This window comes from Vanderwaltozyma polyspora, genomic scaffold (genome assembly GCF_000150035.1).
Source record: "Vanderwaltozyma polyspora DSM 70294 KpolScaffold526 genomic scaffold, whole genome shotgun sequence".
NCBI lineage: Eukaryota > Fungi > Ascomycota > Saccharomycetes > Saccharomycetales > Saccharomycetaceae > Vanderwaltozyma > Vanderwaltozyma polyspora.
Window position 1 is genome coordinate 104,499 of NW_001834655.1, and position 20,485 is coordinate 124,983.

Here is a 20,485-nt window from a genome sequence, read left to right on the forward strand (position 1 = left end):
AATTGTTCTGGTGTATCGTCGTTCTCCTTTTTGAACTGTATTTTTAGATTTATAGTTTGTAAAGAAGAGCTATCAGGAAACAGAGAGAGATTCAGGTTTTTGTCTTGTTGTCTTTGGCTGGCATTTTGGGGAGATTTGTTTCTGAGAATTGGAGTGTCAATTCTGCAATTTCTTCAGATCTTTATCTTCTGTTTGGACCAGGTTTTATATATAATTTTTGTTTTTGGCTAGACAGCTGACTTTTTTTTTTATTTCATTTTTTTGGGGGGTGGTTTCTTTTTCTTTTTAGTTTTAGTTTCTAATTCACTTCTAATTCGAATTCTAATTTTAATTTTGTCTCTTGAAGAATATCAAGAAATTCATAAGGGAACCTTATTTTTAAACCTATTCTTCCTGTTGAACTGGATTCTTTTGGATTTTTAACTAGTTTATTTTCAAGAATCACAAGTTGTTAAAAGAGAATATATCTCTGAAATGCAAAACATCGTTACTCAAGTCTCCGAAGGTGGCTCCAGACCACTGCTGCAACAGCAAGGAAGTGATTTGGATTCAAACCAAGATGCTGAGGATTCATTGATTCATCTAAATATCCAAGGCTCTCATTATTTCTTGACAAGAGATCAATTGATGTCCTTGCCTGAATCCCTATTGCTCTGTTTGTTTCCGTCAGGGGTATTCTTAGATATAAATGGACAAGTCATTACAAATTTGACCCCACAGGATGAAGTATACATCGCAGACTTCCCTTCTAGTTGTTTCGAATACATTTTAAACATCTACTCACAGGCATATGAAGATTTGGCGAAATTCCCTTCTCATCTCTTTTCACCAAGTCTAAAAGACATGTACGGTAACGACAAAAAAAATCTGTTGAAATATAAACAGTCTTCAGAAGAAGATTTGTTACATGAAAAACCTGTAATCATTGTATTAAGAGAGGATTTGGACTACTATTGTGTCCCACAAGTGGAATTCGAATTTCAAGTGGATTCTAAAAACGCACCACAAATTACAGAAAGTGATTTATTACACCATATAATGAGCGAAGTAAAGATAGCTGCTGGCGACTATCTTGCTTACAAAACCTCGATATTCGACGGGTTGTATTCTTCCAACAGGCTGAAAAACGGAGATTCGAATTCTATTCATTCCAAGACTGGTAGTCCTAATCATAATAGGAGTTATAATAATAATAATAGTAATAATAATAATAATCACGATGGCATAAGATCACTAAATTATAAATTGGGTGCAGCTGAACAACACTTGATGGATATGCTATGCTCTTCAGGATTCCAAAAGGATTCAACATGGGAAAACAGAACCCAGGAACATGGTAAGACCGTCATTAGTTCATTGTCCCTATGCCGTATCAATAATGAAACTACCGAAGAATTCAGAGGTCAGTATGAACAGAGAAGAGAAGAATGGGCCATATCAAATAAAGATAAAAATAACAACACACCGCAATTATATGATTTGGTCCCCAAGCCTGATATAAACACAAAGTTACTACTGTTCTGGAGGAAACCAGCACGTAAATGTTGGTGGGGAGACGAAGAAATAGAATTAGATGTAGAAGTATATGGTAAAATAGTACCATCAAAAGAAGGATCTACTGTTCAAACAGTGAGGTTGTTCACGCCAGCTACTGACGATGGAACTGAATTGAACAAAATACGTATACCAGTAAGGATTCATATACGTAGAGTATGGACCCTAGAATTAAGTTTGATAGGTATCCAATAAAATGTAGCATGAATATAGGTAGTGATGTATATAGGATCATTAATTTAAGAGACATCATCAGACTTCACGTGACGTATTTTATTTCTTAACAATAAAATTGCACAAATTAATTACATAAAATCGATAAAAAGACCAAAGGATTGGAAAATGTCAATCATATCTCTATAAGTCTTTTAATAAAGAAACAAGTGTAATGAGAATGGACAGCAATTGACAATTCAAGAACATTTACACCAGAATCAAATAAATTTTAGTCCCCCTCACCTCCCCCACATTGAAACGGTGAAAGAAATACTTAATTTCCAGGACTATGTAATAATTATATAAGAATTAGAACTGCAAATTCGAATATATATCAAGGTATCAACTGAATTACACTGGACCAACCAGCTTCAAACGTTACTATATCGTTCTTGCCCACCAGCTCATTCATTATAGAGAAAGAAGCCATGATCTGTTATGCGTAACGTATAACATTACTAAAAATGTTGATATTTTTAAAAAGGTTAGAATAACGAAATTGAATACAAATTTTTAAAAACTATATGCTATACTGGTCTTGATGGTTAAGATATTTCAAAAGGAGGTTCATGATTTGTATAAATTGATACACTTGGTCGAAAAGTTTGTCAATTGAGTCAACGAAGGTAATACAGTTAAGATGTCAGGTATGTTTCAAGTTCCAGGTCAAGGTGCAGGTGCCGGTATGCCAAGAAAGCCAAAATCAAAGTTCCAAGAGTTTAGAGAATCACCAATGTATACAGTATTAGTTAACGGTGCATTTTTCGTTGCTGGTGTTGCCTTTATTCATTCTCCATTGATGGAAATGTTGGCTCCAGAATTGTAAAGGGTGGGTACTGATGACTATATCTATAAAGGAATTTTGTCCCATCTTAAGTGTGTAAGTGTGTGCGTAATGTATACATAGATACCTATCACTTAGTTATTTTGTATATGATATATAATCTTGTATATATGGAAACGAAAAATAATCAAATAAAATATGAATTTAAAGATAAAAGCAATTGAGTAAATAATAATATGCAAATTAAAACAATATAAAGCAGTAGATAAAGAACGTATTATATATTAAATATTAAATATTAAAGAAAACATGATAATTGTTAATGAACTGGTTTGGAAGTACAAACATTAAAACCAAAATAAAGTAAAACTAAAAATTAGAATAAATGAAATGAAGAATCGAATTTGACAGTCAATTAATCCAGACGACTTTTCATCTCATCAGATATATTTAGTGTCAACCCGTATGGTGGTTCTTAGCCTTTATAGGTATAGGGGAATAAAACACCCAATATAATGCATATAGTACACCTGGGAAGAAACCTAATATTGTCAAAATAATATCTATAATGACGTCAGTGCCCCAACCTTTCAATAGGTAGACACACACAGGAGGCAATAGGGCTGCCATGATTACATTCATAATAAGGTTTGACATTGTAGATTGAGAATAATTTGTATAGAGAGGATAGAATGAAGAAGGAAAAATAAAGATTGCTGTAGATTGATTGCGATGGTGGTTGCGATGGTGCTAGTTCTGATGCTAGAGAATAAGAATAATAAGTTAAAATAGTGAATCTAGGTAAAAAAAATAACAAGGATAGAACTGTAATTTCAAGACGTTTGATATAGATGTGAATATGTACATCTTATTTATACATTAGTTAATGGAGCATTTTGTGGTAAATTTTAAGATAGTACGGTTTCAAGTACAAATCAATGGATAGCTGTGAAAAGCTAATATACAGTTTTCAGTTCTTGTTCCAATTGGTCTTCAGTTAGTGGTCTCTTAATTTTATGTGTGCTGTGTGACATAATTGAAATCAGATGGGTCACGTGTGTGACAGGAAATAAAAACGGAGTCGACTGTTCTCCCCCATCTTTGAATTTATGTGTCTGATTGTCTGTCTGTCGAATTGTCTATCGGCATAAAGGAAGGAGATGGATCATAACGTAAAATGGCAAACAAAGTGACAGGTCCTCTTATTTTATTTTAGTTGATTCACTGACATTGGGGAATGTACGACGCTGCAATTATAGTGTTTCAATTGGATTTATTATTGTCAACTAACCGTCGTCTGTCACATCAATCCTATCTTCATTAGGATATGGACTCTTGTGATCTAAATCAAGAACATGTTCTTCTGAAGCTGGCCAAACCAATTTGAATGAATTGATTGGTATCTTTTGTTGTTGCAATGGAACACAAGGCATGGTTAATGGAAATGAAACGATTCAGACAGGAGATTGACCATTTCCATATTATGTCACTATAGTAGTGTCACTATTTAAGATCAAAAGTTCAAACTTCAGGTAGTGTGCATTATTGTGTTTTGTGACGTTTAACGAAGAGAATGTAGAAAATGATTTGGAATTGAAGTTGTGATATCTCTCGTTTTGAACTATCTGGGAATGATGAGGCGGACGCAATGGCCTGACAGTGGCTATTCATTATGGTCCCTTAACTTCTATATAATTTACAAGATACACGATGATAAATAGTTAGTCGCTTAAATACTTACAGAGTATCTGTAACTGGTGCTGGTAAGGAACAGTACTGCATAGTTCAAGACTAGAATTCAAAAGTTGTTATATATATATATAACTTTAAGTATAATGTATTATAGTCATATTTATAGCAAAGAACCATTTATTACGTGGTATGCTGCAGTACAAAGGAAGCGACGTTACAGTCAGTTCAACACTTACACTATATAACATATTAGGTCTTCTGGACACTTGAGAATAGGTATATAAGGGAGAAGGACCCTCACATAAGCATCAAGATTATATCGTCTATTACAAATCTTCAACCTCGATGTCATCTGACCATGTCATTAGATGAGTATTTCATTGTTTGACGTAGCTCAAATACTTCAGCTTAGATACCCAAACACCTTATTTCCATGGATATTACCAACCATCTCATTCTCTATTTCCTTTTACTTTCGATCTCTGACCCGTGCGTTCCCCCCTCCCGAAAGCGATTACAAACAAGGTAAGAGTGGCCTCTGCCCCAGTTGTTGCGGTGGTCACGTGCGCAGAAGTTGGACAGGCATATGGGCCACGAAGCCATATGACAGAATTCCGTGAGTACGACGACATTTGGGGGAAAGACAACTGTACCACCTGCTTCACTAAATCGGTGCCAAGAAAGGGAGAGACAGAGACAGAGAGAGAGAGAGAGAGAGAGAGACCGGTTGTTTCAATTGAGATGTCATGTGCTTCTGTGTTTAGAACACTATTACATAACTATAGTTTATCACATGATACGTGCTCGAACAGAGAAGCCATCAATCTCCCAAATTTCCGTTTCCACCGTGTAACGTTCACACCATACTGAAATCATAATATACGTAACATAACGGACAGCTCAGAATGGGAGAGGAAATAAGCGGCTTCAAAGCAGCTTCACTACAACGCATTCTCTATGTCCTAATTAAGACATGTCCATTTCCCAACCAAAAAAATCTTAAAACGTCGACTGCGCGTTTCTTTTCAGATATCCTTGGTGGAACCAGTTGCTACGCCAATTTCTCTTTGTTCTATTTCTGTTTTTCTGTTTTCGTCTTTTCTTTTTTTCTAAACCCCATCAGACCAAAACTGCAAGGCTCTCAGAGTTCTCTACTGCTGCAATTGACATATGTTAAAAATTACATCAATGTTCGCTCATCGTCAACTATTTTGAAGGAAACAACAATTTATTCCTTATTCCATAGTTCTATTTCCATCAATGCTTTCTTTGTAATGCTATTGCCAAATATCTCATTATTTTTGTTTTTCTATTATTTTTACTTTTTGAATTGGACAGACTTTTCTATTTGTTTGTTTTCATTTTCCGTTCCCTTCTTTCTGTGTTAGTATCCTACCCCAGCCAGTCTTTCTCTCAAGACCATCATCATCATCATTTTGATACAGAAAGTGAGCTAGCTTACAATGAATGTGTTTCGAAACTGATTTCATATTCGATGAGATATAAAAACTCCTTAGTTTTTCATTCACATTAGATTCATGCCTCTAGTCTCATCTCATCCTAATTTAAGGTTTCTTTCCTTCTGTTAAACTTCTCGTTCTTAGAAGAGACTAATTATCTGTCCTCTTCTTCTTCTTCGGGTGTGCTAAGATATCACATATTCTCAAGATGAAAGAGAGCAATGCTACTGTGGAACCACCATCAGACTCTTATGATGAAGTAAATTCATTGAATTTAAATAAAGAATATATTTCAAAAGATGATTCAGGCGAAAATGTCGACAACGAACGTTTGCAAAATGATGAACCTCCTCGTGTTAATTTCTGGGATCATTCTTTAAAAGATCTGAGATTTGAATTATGTAAAGGTTTCTTGATCAATCTGTTTTTATTAGGTTGCATGTGTTTCACCGTTTTATGTATTTATTGGGGGGCTTCCTATCATAGAAACAAGTTCATTCATAAAGTTCATCTCATTGCATTATTCCAAGATGAAGATGGCCAATCTCCTCTATCTCAATTAGGTTATTCAGTTTTGAAAAATTATACCTCTGTCATTAAAGGTACATGGACTGTTTACAACCAATCTGAATTTATTGAACATTATAATCTTCCAAATTCAACGGTAGTAAACGAAGAATTATTCAAAATTATCCATCATGAAGATTACTGGTTCTCTGTTAATATTAAAGAAAATGCAACTCAAGCTTTGATCAATTCATTATCAAATAACAATACCCAATTATTTAATGCTTCGCAATTCTTCGAAGTAGGATTTGAATCAGGAAGAGATCCAACCAACTTAAGAAGTGCTATATTACCATTGGCACAAGCCTTCGAATCTGTCTATAAAAGGATTTATTTGTCCTCTCTTTTACCTTCTATCGTGAATTCAACAACCTCTTCGAATGACCCCCCTTCTACTGAAAAATTAATCTCAGCAAGTTCCTTGGCATTCACTTATAGTGATTATAGGCCATTTGTAGATGCTGTAGATTTGGCTCCTTTACAAGTCGGTGCCATTTACACTATTATCTTAACAATTGTTCAATTTGCATTGTGGGGTAAAACACACGGTGCATTCTCACAAAAATTGAAAATACCTCAACTGATCGTTTACAGAATCGTTGTCTCAGTCATTACTTTGTTCTTCCTATCATTATTTTATTGTACTATTTCTGCAGTTTATAAAGTTAAGTTTACAAGAACTTTTGGAAGAGGAGGTTTCATGGTATATTGGATGTCAACTTGGTTAGTAATGCTAGCTGTTGGTGGTGCAAGTGAAAATATGGTCGGTTTAATTATTGCATATGGTGCTCAGTACATTGCATTTTGGATTCTGACTTGGATTATTTTAAATATTTCAGTTACTTTCTTCCCATTAGCACTAGACAGCAGCTTCTATCGTTTCGGTTATGCTATGCCAGTTCATAATGCCGTGGATATTTACAAAACCATCTTTTTAGACTTGTCAAAACATAAAATGGGAAGAAATTACGGTATATTATGTGCATGGGTTGCTCTTAATTGGATATTGATGCCATTATTCATGAAACTTACTGGCGCCAAAATGAAGAAAAATGCACAACAGCAAATGGAAGCTTCATTAAAAATGGCAAAGGCTAAAGGAATAATTTAAACTAATTCAGTTTACCCACATTCATTTCTGTTCCCATTTAAAAATCTAATCATAATGATAATTCAATTCTCTATAGATACCTATATTCTACTGTTCTTTTTCAGGATTATTTTTCATATCCGTTACTTTTAATTTGCATTATTTGATATCTCCATATATCAAAATCACAATTTTCATTAATTAATATAATAAGGACAAATTCATATATAACTATAACTAATAATAATATCAACATTAACATTAAATCAACGTTCATATCTTTTATAGTACTCAAATTTATAACATTCTGGTATTTCAAGTTTATCCGATTGTTAAATACTAGAAATAATGCAATGCCGAAATTAAGCCATCACGGGTTAACCATTCCGACGTTATGATCCAAGAGAATGAATGCAATCAGTTGAAAGAGATGTCACAAGGGACTGCCTTGCAACTTTGAAAGTGATGGAATTGATGATACTTGAATCACCTGTTACAGTTTTACCACCCACTAGGGTTAAAATGTTAAGAAAACTTTATTTCTCCTCTTAAGTTTTAAAATGATCGAAGCTCTAGGAACCCATTGTTCCAAAATTGATCTGGTTATTTGTTACCCTCAAGATTTATTTGATGATAGGAAATGCGGGTTAACCATGTGTAATAGTTCCCTCTCTATTCAGTAAATACTATTTTATTGAAATGTAGCCGTTTGAATATTATTCACTTTGCCTTTTTGCCTTTTCACAAGCTAAAGGATGTATGGCTGAACTGTTTTAGAGTACCGAACCCACTTATAAGATAGTGCTCATCATTGACACTTTTCTATATGACATTATCTAATAAATTAAAATAATGTGGGTAGTCTAATTTCCTTCTGACCTTCTACTGTGAGAACCAATATCTGAATTTAACGGGAACAGCAATTTATAATTATTGATTGATCTATTCAGTTACACATTTTTGATGTCATACTGGATCATAATACCAATATTTATATATAATGGAAATTATATAAATACCACAACTTCTGTGATTACAATATTATTGATTGAACTATTTCTATAATCTACATTATTAGAGTTTTATTATTGTATTTACTCTGTTATACTAATTTAATTTATTTTTGTAAATTATATATTAAATAGCAGTAATTATAACGAAATAATAGATTCGCAATATAAAATATCAAGACATCCAAATATTATGGATTTAAATATAACATCGTCTTTGACAAGTTCTTCCGACGTTACAAACGCTTCAACAGCTTCAACAACAGCCAATGATAATGATAATTCAAATAAAGGCATTGAATTTGATCAAAACAATGACTACATCGACAAAGAACAGCAATATATAGTCCCACCAAAGTTCAATTTCTGGAATCAACAAGTCTTCAATTTAAGGTTTCAGATATCGAAGCAATTCCTAATTAATTTATTGATCCTAGCAGTATACTGTTTTGGAGTTATATCAATCTACTGGGGTGCCTCATATGATAGAAACCGATATATTAAGAAGGTTAATATTCTAGCAGTTTTACAAGATGAAGGTGGTAGTTCAAATATATCCCAACTAGCGTATGACATTGTACAAGACAAAAATAATGATATAAAAGGTACTTGGAAATTTTTTAATCAAAGCTCATTCATGGATGAGTATGGTTTAAATGATACAACTCTAATTAATGACAAGATATTTAAACTTGTTCATAATCAAAATTATTGGTTTGCAATAAATATTAAGGAAAATGCTACTAAAGATTTGGAATTTTCTCTATCAAATACTTCAGGTCAGGTAGAATTCAATACGACAGATTATTTTGAAGTTGGTTATGAATCTGGAAGAGATCCTTCAAATCTCAAAAGTTCTATCTTGCCCATTGCTCATAAATTTGAATCGATCTATAGATCTCAGTACCTGTCAAAGACATTACCTGGTATTCTATCTTCTACTAATGAAACTATCCAGAATGATAAATTGATATCAGCCAGTAATGTTAGATATAATTATATTGATTGGAGACCTTTTGTTAATCCTGTTGTTCTATCGCCATTACAAGTTGGTTCGGTTTTTTCTATCATTTTAACAGTGATTCAATTTGGATTATGGGGTCCAATATATTTACAAGCATCTAAAATATTGAACTTTACCAATTTTTCTGTATTCAGAATAATTATATCAATGACTACATTATTTTTCCTTTCATTATTTTATTGTACTGTGTCAGCAATGTTTCAAGTAGATTTTACACTGGCATTCGGTAACGCTGGTTTTATGGTTTACTGGATGTCAACATGGTTAGTAATGATGGCAGTTGGTGGAGCAAATGAAAATATGATGTCCTTAATTAATACATATTTCCCACAATACTTACCAATTTGGTTTTTGACATGGATTATTATAAATGTCGCGCCAACCTTTTTTCCTTTGGCACTTAACAATAACTTTTACAGATATGGTTATGCATTCCCAACCTTTAATGGCGTTGCTATTTATAAAGTAATATTTTTTGATTTATCAAAAAATTCTATGGGTAGAAACTATGGGATATTAGGAGCTTGGTGTGTATTGAATTACACATTGATGCCAATATTTATAAAGATAATTGCTCTCAAAAATAAGCAGAAGTTATCATAATTCAAGATTAAGGAAAGTAAATAATAATTAAAAAAATAATATTTTAATCTGAATATCATTATCATTTCACATTAATTTGATATATACATTTAAATAAGTATGCTTAAATATATATATATATGGTTCCTAACCGTTTTAAACATAAATCATAACGTTAGGTCGCCAATGAATCTGGTTTCCAATTTAAGCCAATTCTCTGGTAGACTTGAGCTTGACAATGTGACCAAATATTAGCTTTCTCTTCCTTTGTTAAGGATATTTTAACTGATTTTTGGTCTAGTTGATTATTCTCGTTGTTTTGTAGCAACGGACTTGAACTTTCACTACTGTGTTTTTTATTAAAATTTTTCATTAAAGTTTTCTTTAGCAAGGATGAAGCTGTATTAGTATTGTTAAAATTGTGTGGTATCATAGAAGGTGGTGGCATATCAGGTTTCTTTAGATTAACTCTTTCTGAAGGTTGTAAAGACATTTGATGTTGCTTCCATTTTTTATATTCTGAACATTTTTGTTTAAAATCGTACCTACATTGGGCTTCTACAGCCATGTTCAATAAATAGTTTTCTATAATGTTACGCCATTCCGGCTTGGATAAATGCATTAACGTAGATTGTTGTAAATTAGGATTAGCTGATTCATACCTTTTTCTAGCTTGAGCAACGGTATATCTTGCCGAGGATAATTTAAATTGGGAATCCAAATCACTTTCTTTATAAATATCTGAATTCACCAAAGTTTCTACTATAAATTCATCCGTTGATGATAATGGTAGTAGTTGGAATCTAAATTCTGGTAAATAAGAGCTATTGGGGTTATTGTAAACTTCATTTTGTGGAGAAATGATAGTTGGTAACTGATTACCCCACTCAGGTCTTAATTTGTCTATAATTAATAAGGATCTAATGTCATTCATGTCCCAATCTAATAGTTCTCTTTTAGTGAATGAAGGTCTCCCATTTTCCAATAAAGATTTATGATTTGAAAGTAACGTTTCTGGAGAATACATATCATAGAATGATTTCGGTAGTGCATCTTGTAATGGTATTTGGGTGGTTATAAATTGTGGGAAATGAGGTATTGGATGAACATATTTTTCATCTTCAGAATATTGTGATGCTATAGACGACTCTCTTGAAAACTGTGAATATGATGAATTGTTTGAAAAAACTGAATTATTCGAAAAGGAGGAATTATTCGAAAAAGAGGAATTTCCAGAAAAGATACTCTTATTATCTGAATGAATTGAATTTAAATCGTCGTTATTATAGCCACTCGGCACTAAATTTCTATTATTATGTAAAGTATTATTATTATCATTGTTATTATTATTATTATCAGGAATAACTCTCTTGTTACGTAAAGCCTTCTTAATACTATTTCTAGCTCTGTCGGAGTACTCCAGAGGAGCATTAACTACCACATGATTGTTCATATCCAGATGTCCAAATCACAATTTTGCAGTTTGCTTAAAATAAAAGGAGGGAAAATTAATATTGATGTAATGTCAAAATATTCTTAGAGATAAAGAAATGTGAAAACCAAACGCCAATGAAGGTGGTGTTACTCTAAACAATGTGAATGTGTATATGATTTTATTTTTCGAATCAACTATACTTTTTATTACTTCAATTTAAATTTTTGGTTTGTATGGTTTTAATCTTTAATTATAATTTACTACACTGTTGTATATATTTATATTGTAGTTAATGCGCAAAAGAGTTTTTCCTTGATCGAAAAATTCTTCCAATAACAAAGGAAAAATAGAAATGTGAAAAAAAATAATATTGTTTAAACCTTTAAAAACTCAATACAGAGAGAAAACAAGCTAAAATCTTAATCACTTAAATATATTTATTTACTACTTCCTCTGGTCACCATGCAATGTATTTCTTTTGATAGTTTTTCCCTTGTCAAAAAAAAATAAATTGTATTAAAGCAATCCTAATCGACTTAAACCCTCTCTTATAATAAATATAAAGAAATCTATGGAATAAATATATAAAATAGATACCTATTCGAACATGAGTATGTATGCGTTTAATATATATAAAAATATATTACCTATTCATGTTGATATTTGAATGTTCCAATTTTTCTAGGACCATTTTTAACAAAACTATTGTCAAAATATCAAATTACCTCGACTTTTTCAGTAAAAAGACTATTTCATATACCCATTCCCTGCTTGCATCTCACTCAAAGACTCCCTACCATTGCCCAAACAATAAATTAAATAAATCTTTTCCATCCTGTCTCTCAGTCTCTAAGTCTCTCTCTCTCTCTTCCCCCCGCATTAATTACTTATGGAAAAGTTTTTCCGAGGTGAATTACAACAAAAATTTTCCTTTTTTCTTTTTCTAATTAATTGCAATTGTATTATTGTCTGTTAGATTATTGTGTTCATTATGCAAATTTTCAATATTTATCCGAGCTCTCTCCCTCGAGCACTGAGAGATCCATGGAAAAACTTTTTTTTATTGTTTTATTTCTATTCATGCTTCCGGCTAAACCTGTCGTCTCGGCTTTCCTCTTCTTGCAGAGACCTACTGATACATACACACAGTTGGTCCCAAAGTGAACATTTACTGGTTTCAAGGCTAACAAACAGATGGATGGATGAATAAGACAACGGAAGGAACTGAACTCATAAGGAAAAAGTCATGTATTACTACAGTGCAATATACAAGATATGCCATTTTTTATATTTTTTTGGTTTGTTTTTAACAATTCTCCCAGCTAAAGGTCTCTTTATTTCTAATTTCTATTTTTTTGTATTCATGGTTGAACAGAATGCAACCAATTAAGTCTTATGAAACCTATTTTGGTTCTTTAGAGGTTAACGCAAGTTTGCATTTAAGGCTTGGAAACTTCCGAGATGTTGGTTGCCGTGTTAGTGATGATATTGTTGCAGTTAGCATTCGGTTGGTTTATTTCTCTTATTATTTGAACCGTATGTTACGCTACACTAAGTCGAACGGTAGGGTATATACTTTGCACTCTCTTTCTCTTTTCAGATTGAATTAACAAATGCTATCTTCAATTCAATATCACTAGGGCAGTCTCCTGATCGAATCGAATCGAACTAATAGAAATGAAATTAAATGAAATCATATTGTTGCAAGTGTTATTCGATAATGGCACCGATTCAGTTCTGGTCGGAAAAATAGTGCTTCTTTGTTTGTCTCTTTGTCTTCAACTCTTGCCAGTTGAATGCAATTTGTCTTTTTTTATAGGTTCAAAATAGGTACTTCGCATTAAGCAGTAATTGCAAAAAAAACCAAGGTGATCAGATTGGTTAGTTGTTATCATTCTTATTCTGACTACAATACAATTCATCACTTCATTTCATTACATCATACATTAATTAATACCGTGTATATCCTTTTATAATCTTGTGGTTTGGTTGGTTGATTGATTGATGAATTAATTATCGTACTTGTTTGAATGTTTAGTTCATTATGTTTTATTATTATCTATATATTAGTAATTTATGTATTTATCCGTAAAGTTTCTATCTATGAGAATTAAATTAAATTAAATTAAAATGGAAAAATTGACCAGGAGGTGTGGTCTCTAACCATATTTATCCCAATTACATCATTTCTTGAACTGAAATTTCAGTAGTTTCTTAAAACCCTTTTTTGCAGGTTGGTCTGATTCCTTGTTTGATGCAAATAAAGAAGATGTATCTTCCTTTTCCTCTATTGTGCCATCATTTGATGAATTGGTTAATTCAACAAATCTACCCGATTCAACATCATCTTGAGCTACCGTTTCAGGATCAACACGTCCTTTAGTAATTGGTATACTGACATTTCTACCATCAAATGCAAACCCTGGATAGAAAACCGTCATTATAACTGTAGCAAATGCAATCATAACACCATCAAGAACAATGAAATAATCCTCATGTGTAATAATATACCCTTGGAAACCATCTACCAATTCTGCTAAACGGTAGGCACAACGTGCAAATATACAACATGTGGCAACTGTAAATGCCCAACAGAAATATGATAATGTGAACTTATTCCATTTCTTATCAGAATTCCTCAAGAAGTGATATTTCTCTCTGTAGATGGGATCAATATCAACTTGTTTAACTTTCCATATTTTACCTATTAAAAATGGATTTTTAATATTTAAAAAGTCCATCCTTGGCTTATAAAACACGACAAATACAAAATGTAACCATAAAAATATGAAAATTGACATACTAGCAACTTGTAAAGCTAACCCTGCTACAAATACATGTTCACCTTTATCTAATGGTTCGAAGTTATCAACCGCTTCACCTGAAATACCACCACCAGCAGCTTGAACTACCAATGACACTATATCACTGACAATAAATAATTGAGAATATGCCATCGGTGAAGGTAACAACGAATATCTGTGTGAATATACTTCAATTAATTTAGCTAATTGATAATACATACCAGCCATTAAGAAGATAGGTGCTATAGTTAACGACACCATTTGTAATAGATAACCATTCATAGCATAGACATTATAATGTGACCATGTTCTACCTATGTAACCCAATACTTCCAAAATACCAGTACAAATCAATGTAACCGCGAACCAATATTGCTTGTAATATAGAAATAAAACATGTATCCCCAGAAGGATACCCCATATTACTATCATTGCAACATTATAACCCAAATTTGGTACTAACCCACTATAGTAAGAATCTGAAGTGTCTTGATCTGAAGTGTACATTGACAGAAAAGTTGTGGCATTGTTTGAAATCTGATCGACTACGAAGTCAACCGTAGCCTTTGATACCATGTTAGACATTATAGATCTAATATATTAAACTAATTTGATCAGGAAGATACACAAGTATATCACCGATTTTAACTATTATCTTCGAGATCCAAAGTGCAGACAATAATAAAATAAATGCACAATAGAGAAGACAAGCTCAAGTACGTTGATTATTCAAACAAATCGTAATAAAAATGCCATTCAGGTGTATATGTATTATGTTTATATATATATATGTGTGTGTATATGCTGAAGTATATGAATTGGTAAGTGAATATATCTCGATGGGATCCTGGTACTGATCATAACAACAAGGATATATAAGAAACCGCCAGAAAAGTAGCAAACCAGGAACCTAATAAAGTTGGTTAAAGTTGATACAGCATTTTAAAGAGGGAGTTTAGGACGAAATCAAGAATATACCAAAAACAATAACCGTCGAGTTCGAAAAGAAAGAGACCCAACAGCAGTAGCAATCAATACAGGCAGTTATAGAAACCTCTAGTTTAACACACAGGTAGAGGATTCTTCGAAATATCAACTGCCAAACCGCCTCCTCGAAGTAAAACTACAATAAATTAAGAATTTTCAAAATTGGTCCAGTTAGACATATCTACTAAATGAGAAGTGTTTTAGTAATCAGATAGAGAATAATCTTTTACAAATTGTGCCCACCAAGTGAAGAGCATAGAGTAGAGGAATTCAATAATACAATAGAAATTTTGAAATATATTGTATATTTGTGGATATGTATTACAGAGATTCATATAGAAGATTGAATGATACAGCGATATAGCAATTAGTGACGTAATAATCAAAACTTACACCAAGCTAGATGCCCTGTCTGTGCTAACGTCTCTCCGATATCCCATTACACTCCCCAGCTCTTGCTCCCTCACCTACCCCCCAAAAGAAGAAGCAATACCAAGAGAGAACAGATATAGTAATATATGAATTCAATCTCTTTGGTTCGGCGAGTGCACTGGCCAAGAAAACTACCAGTGGATGAAGAAGCATTTGGCAAAGGATATAGAATCTTGACTTGTCTTAGCAAGTATACCAACCAATGGAGTCCAATTTGCGTTGTTTTATTTTAATATAAAAGACGATATAATCTTTGCAATGATGGAAAAATAGTATCGGTTGTATGAATTATGTACAGCAAGAACACTGGAAGTTTACAGACTAGTTGATGGTGATGAGTTTGAGAGTGTTCCGACCACTTCACCTTCTCTGTTTTTTAAGTATTAGGTAGGGTTTTTTCGACCTGGTCCTCTTGAAACTACTACAACTGATGGTTAGTGGCTAATATCTAAAAACTTTTAGTTTGTCAGATATAGCTGGGACGGAGTGGAAGGACGTAGTTGTGCCATAGTAGGTAAAACTGTTGATAGTAAAAGAATATTGAGGTAAGTGGGGAGGGATGTACTAATTTGTTGGTGTGAGCGCAGTTTGCGGTTATGGTAGTATGTTGTATTTGTCTGGGTAGTAAGAGGATCACAACTTAAATAATGCAACTGTTGTACAAATAATATATATCTCTAGTTATCTCTTGTTTCTACGTGGAAGTTGAAGTTGAAGTGAAAAAAAAACAAGAAAAGAAAAGAGAAAAGTAAAGAAAGACGGTGAAAAAATTGATCACGTGATGTGCCAAAGCAAGTCTACCATACAGTACTTCCCAAGAAAATTAAGAGGAAGACTTAACTGGGGTATAAGAAGGCAAATCTACTCCGGGACATACATCGCTATCTCCGAATCAAGAGTATTTTTGAAGAACAACAGTATTGTATCCATCTCTGGCAGACACTCAAATGCGCAGTTGGTTTCTATATATATAGGCACTTTATCTACAAAACATACCTAATCTGCAAACTTTTGTGATTGGAATCGAATCAGAAAACTTTCAGAACACACCAAATCTAACGTGAGACGAAACTCTAACTTAAATAAACTAAACACGCCTCCAATCTCACCTTACAAGTACAACATACATCTTGAGTTCCATATCCATCCATATTCTTGGTTTGTAGGTACTGTATGATACGTTATTATATTAACACGTGACTAAGAAATATATAAATCAATTTGAAGAGAATATATTTGGTCACGTGGATTTATACCAAAAGAATGTAAACAGAAAATTGGTTATATCACGTGATATGTTAGGTTTTTCTGTTTCTTGTCATTCGCTGGGCGGAGACAACTGGACTACACTGTGAAATGTTTAAAAATCAAGGAAACGATGAGCTCATTGCTGCAAACCTACTTAAAACAAGTGACATATTAAAATGGAATGAAATAAAATAGGATTCATACGAGATAAAAGGGCAATTGGTATATAAAGACATCAGTTCTAGACAATGCTAATGCTAATATAACAATCTCAATTATATATATATATATATATATATATATTTTAAAACATTTACTGATTACTGGTTGATTTGATTCATGTCTTAATCTAACCTCTGCTGCTGAAGAAATCAAGTAAGGTATTGAATACGATAAATTTAAAATAATATAAAATATTCTTTTTAGGGGCCTGCTACAAACTAGTTAATCCATAATGAGAGAGTTATTACAGAAGAGGCAATTGATCACTTCGTCTGATTGTAAAGGTGAAATTCATTTAATTTTGGGTTCTATCGATTCAAATTCATTTTTTGCTAGGATTAAATCCATTATAAATATAGGTGCCATACCAAAGATTATATGTAATGATAAACAATTGAGCTCAATTATTGATTCAAAATTTCCAAACCATGATATTTCAGTCCTTGAAAAAGACTATGATGGCAATGACGTGATTTTTCATGGTAGATTTGAAGTTAATAATGTCGTCGATAGAGTTTACCTATATGAAACAGATTCGGTTAAATTAAATGAAATATTTAATACATGCCAAAAAAATAGAATTCCAATTAACACTTATCAAAATAGAAATTTCTCAACTTTCCATTGTCCTTCTACTTATATCGACCCAGAAAATAGTGGTTTGCAAATTACCGTCTCCACTGATGGAAATGGCTGTCTATTAGCAAATAGAATCAAAAGAGAAATCGTCTCGAATTTACCATCAAATATTTCAAAAACTGTTAGAAATATGGGGATTTTAAGAGAAAAGATAATTAATGAAGAAAATATTAGTTCTTCTCCAGAAGGAAAGAAATTATTATTAGATTACGGTATGTTAGATGGTGACGATTGCTGGGATAATCATAATTTTAATAGATTATCTACAAAAATCAATACAGAATATGGTAAAAAACTGAAAAGAACAAGATGGTTGTCTCAATTTATGGAATACTATCCGTTAAGTAGATTGGCCGACTTGAACATTGATGATTTTGCAGAATTTAAAAATTTACCTATTGGTAATTCTAGAAATTTCAAATATGATATAACAGATGATATCATCTCTAAAGTTCAATCAAAGAAGAGAAAAATACAAAGTTCTATCTCCTTAATTGGTAGTGGGCCAGGTTCTTTATCAATGTTAACATTGGGCGCCCTGAAAGAAATAAAATCAGCAGATGTCATTTTGGCAGACAAGCTGGTTCCTCAAGAAGTGTTGGATGTCATCCCTTCATCTACTGAGACTTTTATTGCTAGGAAGTTCCCAGGAAATGCATCTAAAGCTCAAGAAGAACTACTAAACAAGGGTTTAGAATACTTACAAAATGGTAAAAGAGTAGTAAGGCTTAAACAGGGGGACCCTTACGTATATGGGAGAGGTGGTGAAGAATATTTGTTCTTTAAAGAAAATGGATACACTCCATTGGTTTTACCTGGTATAAGTTCAGCTCTGTCATCGACTGTATTATCAAACATACCTGCAACCCAAAGAAATATAGCCGACCAAATCTTGATATGTACTGGCACATTAAAAGATGGTAAGTTGCCAGAGCTTCCAACTTATTCTCCAACAAGAACTACGATTTTCTTGATGGTATTGCATAGAATAGATGAGTTTACAAAGGCAATCTCTGAGCATGGGTGGGATATAAACTCACCTGTCGCTATTGTTGAAAGATCTTCATGTAAGGATCAAAGAGTAGTTAGAACGAAGTTGAAATATTTACCTGAGGTTGTCAAGGAAGTCGGTTCAAGACCTCCAGGTGTATTGATTTTTGGCAATGCAGTTAATGCATTGGTTGACATTACAATTGATGAATACAACAAATACAATATTGAGGAAGGATTCAGGGAATTTGAAATTGACGCCGAGCAACTGCTTAAATAAAAGAAGTTGCACCAAATAATTTCCTTCAAGTAAATAAGTGCATGAATATATACATATATATATTTTTAATAAACTTACCAGTAGTCATATTAACTAGTATCGCCTTTCAAGAGAAATAAATTTCCTACAAATAAAAATGGTCTATAAAACAATAAGAATAATTTTTTTTAAAGATACGATGAAGAAATATATTTTATTCCGATTAAGAAATTATATAAAACAAATTTGTACACAAATAACTAACATAAAAAGAAATCAATGTTTGTTAATTATCTTACAAACCTTGTTGAGCTCTTCTTCTGTCACGTTCTTCGGCAATGGTCAATTTAATACCCTTACCCTTTGGCAAGGAGATGTATGGCTTACCTTGTTCACCAATAACGAAAACGTTGTTCAATCTGGTGACGAAAGTGTTGTCCAAAGTGTCCTTGATGTGAACCAAGTCGAAACCACCATCATGTCTTTCCTTGTGGACGATGGTACCGATACGACCCAAGTTACGACCACCAGTAACGTAGACTAATTTACCAGCGTCGAATTTGATGTAATCAGTGATCTTACCAGTAGCCAAGTCAATCTTAACGGTGTCATTAACCTTGATGCTTGGGTCTGGGTATCTGATAGTTCTACCGTCGTGGGTAACAACGTATGGAACACCCTTCTTACCTAATTGAACTTTCTTGACCTTACCTAATTTGTAAGAGGCTTCTTCATCGGTAATACGGTGAACAGCGAATCTACCTTTGACGTCGTAGACCAATCTGAAGTTTTCGTTGGTGGCTTCCAAAGTGATGACATCCATGAAACCAGCTGGGTAGGTAGCATCAGTTCTGACCTTACCATCGACCTTGACATGTCTTTGCATCAAGATAGCCTTGACTTCACGACCATTCAAAGCATACTTTAATCTGTTTCTTAAGAAAACAATTAATGGCAAAGATTCACGCAACTTGTGTGGACCAGCAGATGGTCTTGGAGCGTAACAACCAGACAATTTGTCCAACAACCAATGGTGTGGAGCAGCTAATCTCTTTAAATGCTTCTTTCTGTGAAAATATCAAACAAATAGTAATAACAATAAACCATAATTAGGTGTATATTGTTAAATTATTATTATATTATAATTAAAATGTTAGTAAAATATTGAACATAATAAGATTTGAAGTAATATTTATTTGTATTCATTAGCATTTCATCAATGTTAAATAACAATGTACTATTTCAATTTCCAGTTCTTGCGATTTGAAATCCAATCAATATAATTAAATATCCAGTTCATTTCATTCTATATGAAATTGTAGTTAACATACGGTCCTCTAGCCATCTTCGTCTATAGATATGGTGTTCTTGTTAAGTGTTAATCAAAGCAAAATATAGTATCTATATATTAAATACTCTCTTAATATACACTAATTTAATAATTAAACTAATATATATCGATGATGTCCTATCCTAATTGCTTAATGATG

The 20,485-nt window shown here is 32.8% G+C and overlaps 9 protein-coding genes across 9 annotated transcripts; 5 read left to right on the top strand and 4 right to left on the bottom strand.

Moving 5' to 3' along the window:
• Positions 1-474: 474 nt before the first annotated feature.
• Kpol_526p45 (uncharacterized protein) lies at positions 475-1,749 on the top strand (the record flags this gene model as incomplete). The annotated part of the gene is made up of 1 exon (XM_001644600.1): positions 475-1,749. One exon carries the CDS (start codon positions 475-477, stop codon positions 1,747-1,749), a length of 1,275 nt encoding a protein of 424 aa, XP_001644650.1.
• A 661-nt stretch (positions 1,750-2,410) lies between these two features.
• TOM6 (Tom6p) lies at positions 2,411-2,596 on the top strand (the record flags this gene model as incomplete). Its single annotated transcript, XM_001644601.1, has 1 exon — positions 2,411-2,596. The coding sequence occupies one exon, from the start codon at positions 2,411-2,413 to the stop codon at positions 2,594-2,596; it is 186 nt and encodes a 61-aa protein (XP_001644651.1).
• A 414-nt stretch (positions 2,597-3,010) lies between these two features.
• On the bottom strand, positions 3,011-3,211 carry Kpol_526p47 (YqaE/Pmp3 family membrane protein; the record flags this gene model as incomplete). The annotated part of the gene is made up of 1 exon (XM_001644602.1): positions 3,011-3,211. The coding sequence occupies one exon, from the start codon at positions 3,209-3,211 to the stop codon at positions 3,011-3,013; it is 201 nt and encodes a 66-aa protein (XP_001644652.1).
• Positions 3,212-5,914: 2,703 nt separating this feature from the next.
• Positions 5,915-7,384, top strand: Kpol_526p48 (SNG1 family protein; the record flags this gene model as incomplete). Its single annotated transcript, XM_001644603.1, has 1 exon — positions 5,915-7,384. One exon carries the CDS (start codon positions 5,915-5,917, stop codon positions 7,382-7,384), a length of 1,470 nt encoding a protein of 489 aa, XP_001644653.1.
• A 1,182-nt stretch (positions 7,385-8,566) lies between these two features.
• Kpol_526p49 (SNG1 family protein) lies at positions 8,567-10,000 on the top strand (the record flags this gene model as incomplete). Its single annotated transcript, XM_001644604.1, has 1 exon — positions 8,567-10,000. One exon carries the CDS (start codon positions 8,567-8,569, stop codon positions 9,998-10,000), a length of 1,434 nt encoding a protein of 477 aa, XP_001644654.1.
• Positions 10,001-10,154: 154 nt separating this feature from the next.
• On the bottom strand, positions 10,155-11,432 carry Kpol_526p50 (uncharacterized protein; the record flags this gene model as incomplete). Its single annotated transcript, XM_001644605.1, has 1 exon — positions 10,155-11,432. One exon carries the CDS (start codon positions 11,430-11,432, stop codon positions 10,155-10,157), a length of 1,278 nt encoding a protein of 425 aa, XP_001644655.1.
• A 2,165-nt stretch (positions 11,433-13,597) lies between these two features.
• On the bottom strand, positions 13,598-14,803 carry RSB1 (phospholipid-translocating ATPase RSB1; the record flags this gene model as incomplete). The annotated part of the gene is made up of 1 exon (XM_001644606.1): positions 13,598-14,803. The coding sequence occupies one exon, from the start codon at positions 14,801-14,803 to the stop codon at positions 13,598-13,600; it is 1,206 nt and encodes a 401-aa protein (XP_001644656.1).
• A 2,536-nt stretch (positions 14,804-17,339) lies between these two features.
• On the top strand, positions 17,340-19,016 carry MET1 (uroporphyrinogen-III C-methyltransferase; the record flags this gene model as incomplete). The annotated part of the gene is made up of 1 exon (XM_001644607.1): positions 17,340-19,016. The coding sequence occupies one exon, from the start codon at positions 17,340-17,342 to the stop codon at positions 19,014-19,016; it is 1,677 nt and encodes a 558-aa protein (XP_001644657.1).
• Positions 19,017-19,290: 274 nt separating this feature from the next.
• Kpol_526p53 (40S ribosomal protein eS4) lies at positions 19,291-19,881 on the bottom strand (the record flags this gene model as incomplete). The annotated part of the gene is made up of 1 exon (XM_001644608.1): positions 19,291-19,881. One exon carries the CDS (start codon positions 19,879-19,881, stop codon positions 19,291-19,293), a length of 591 nt encoding a protein of 196 aa, XP_001644658.1.
• Positions 19,882-20,485: the final 604 nt, after the last annotated feature.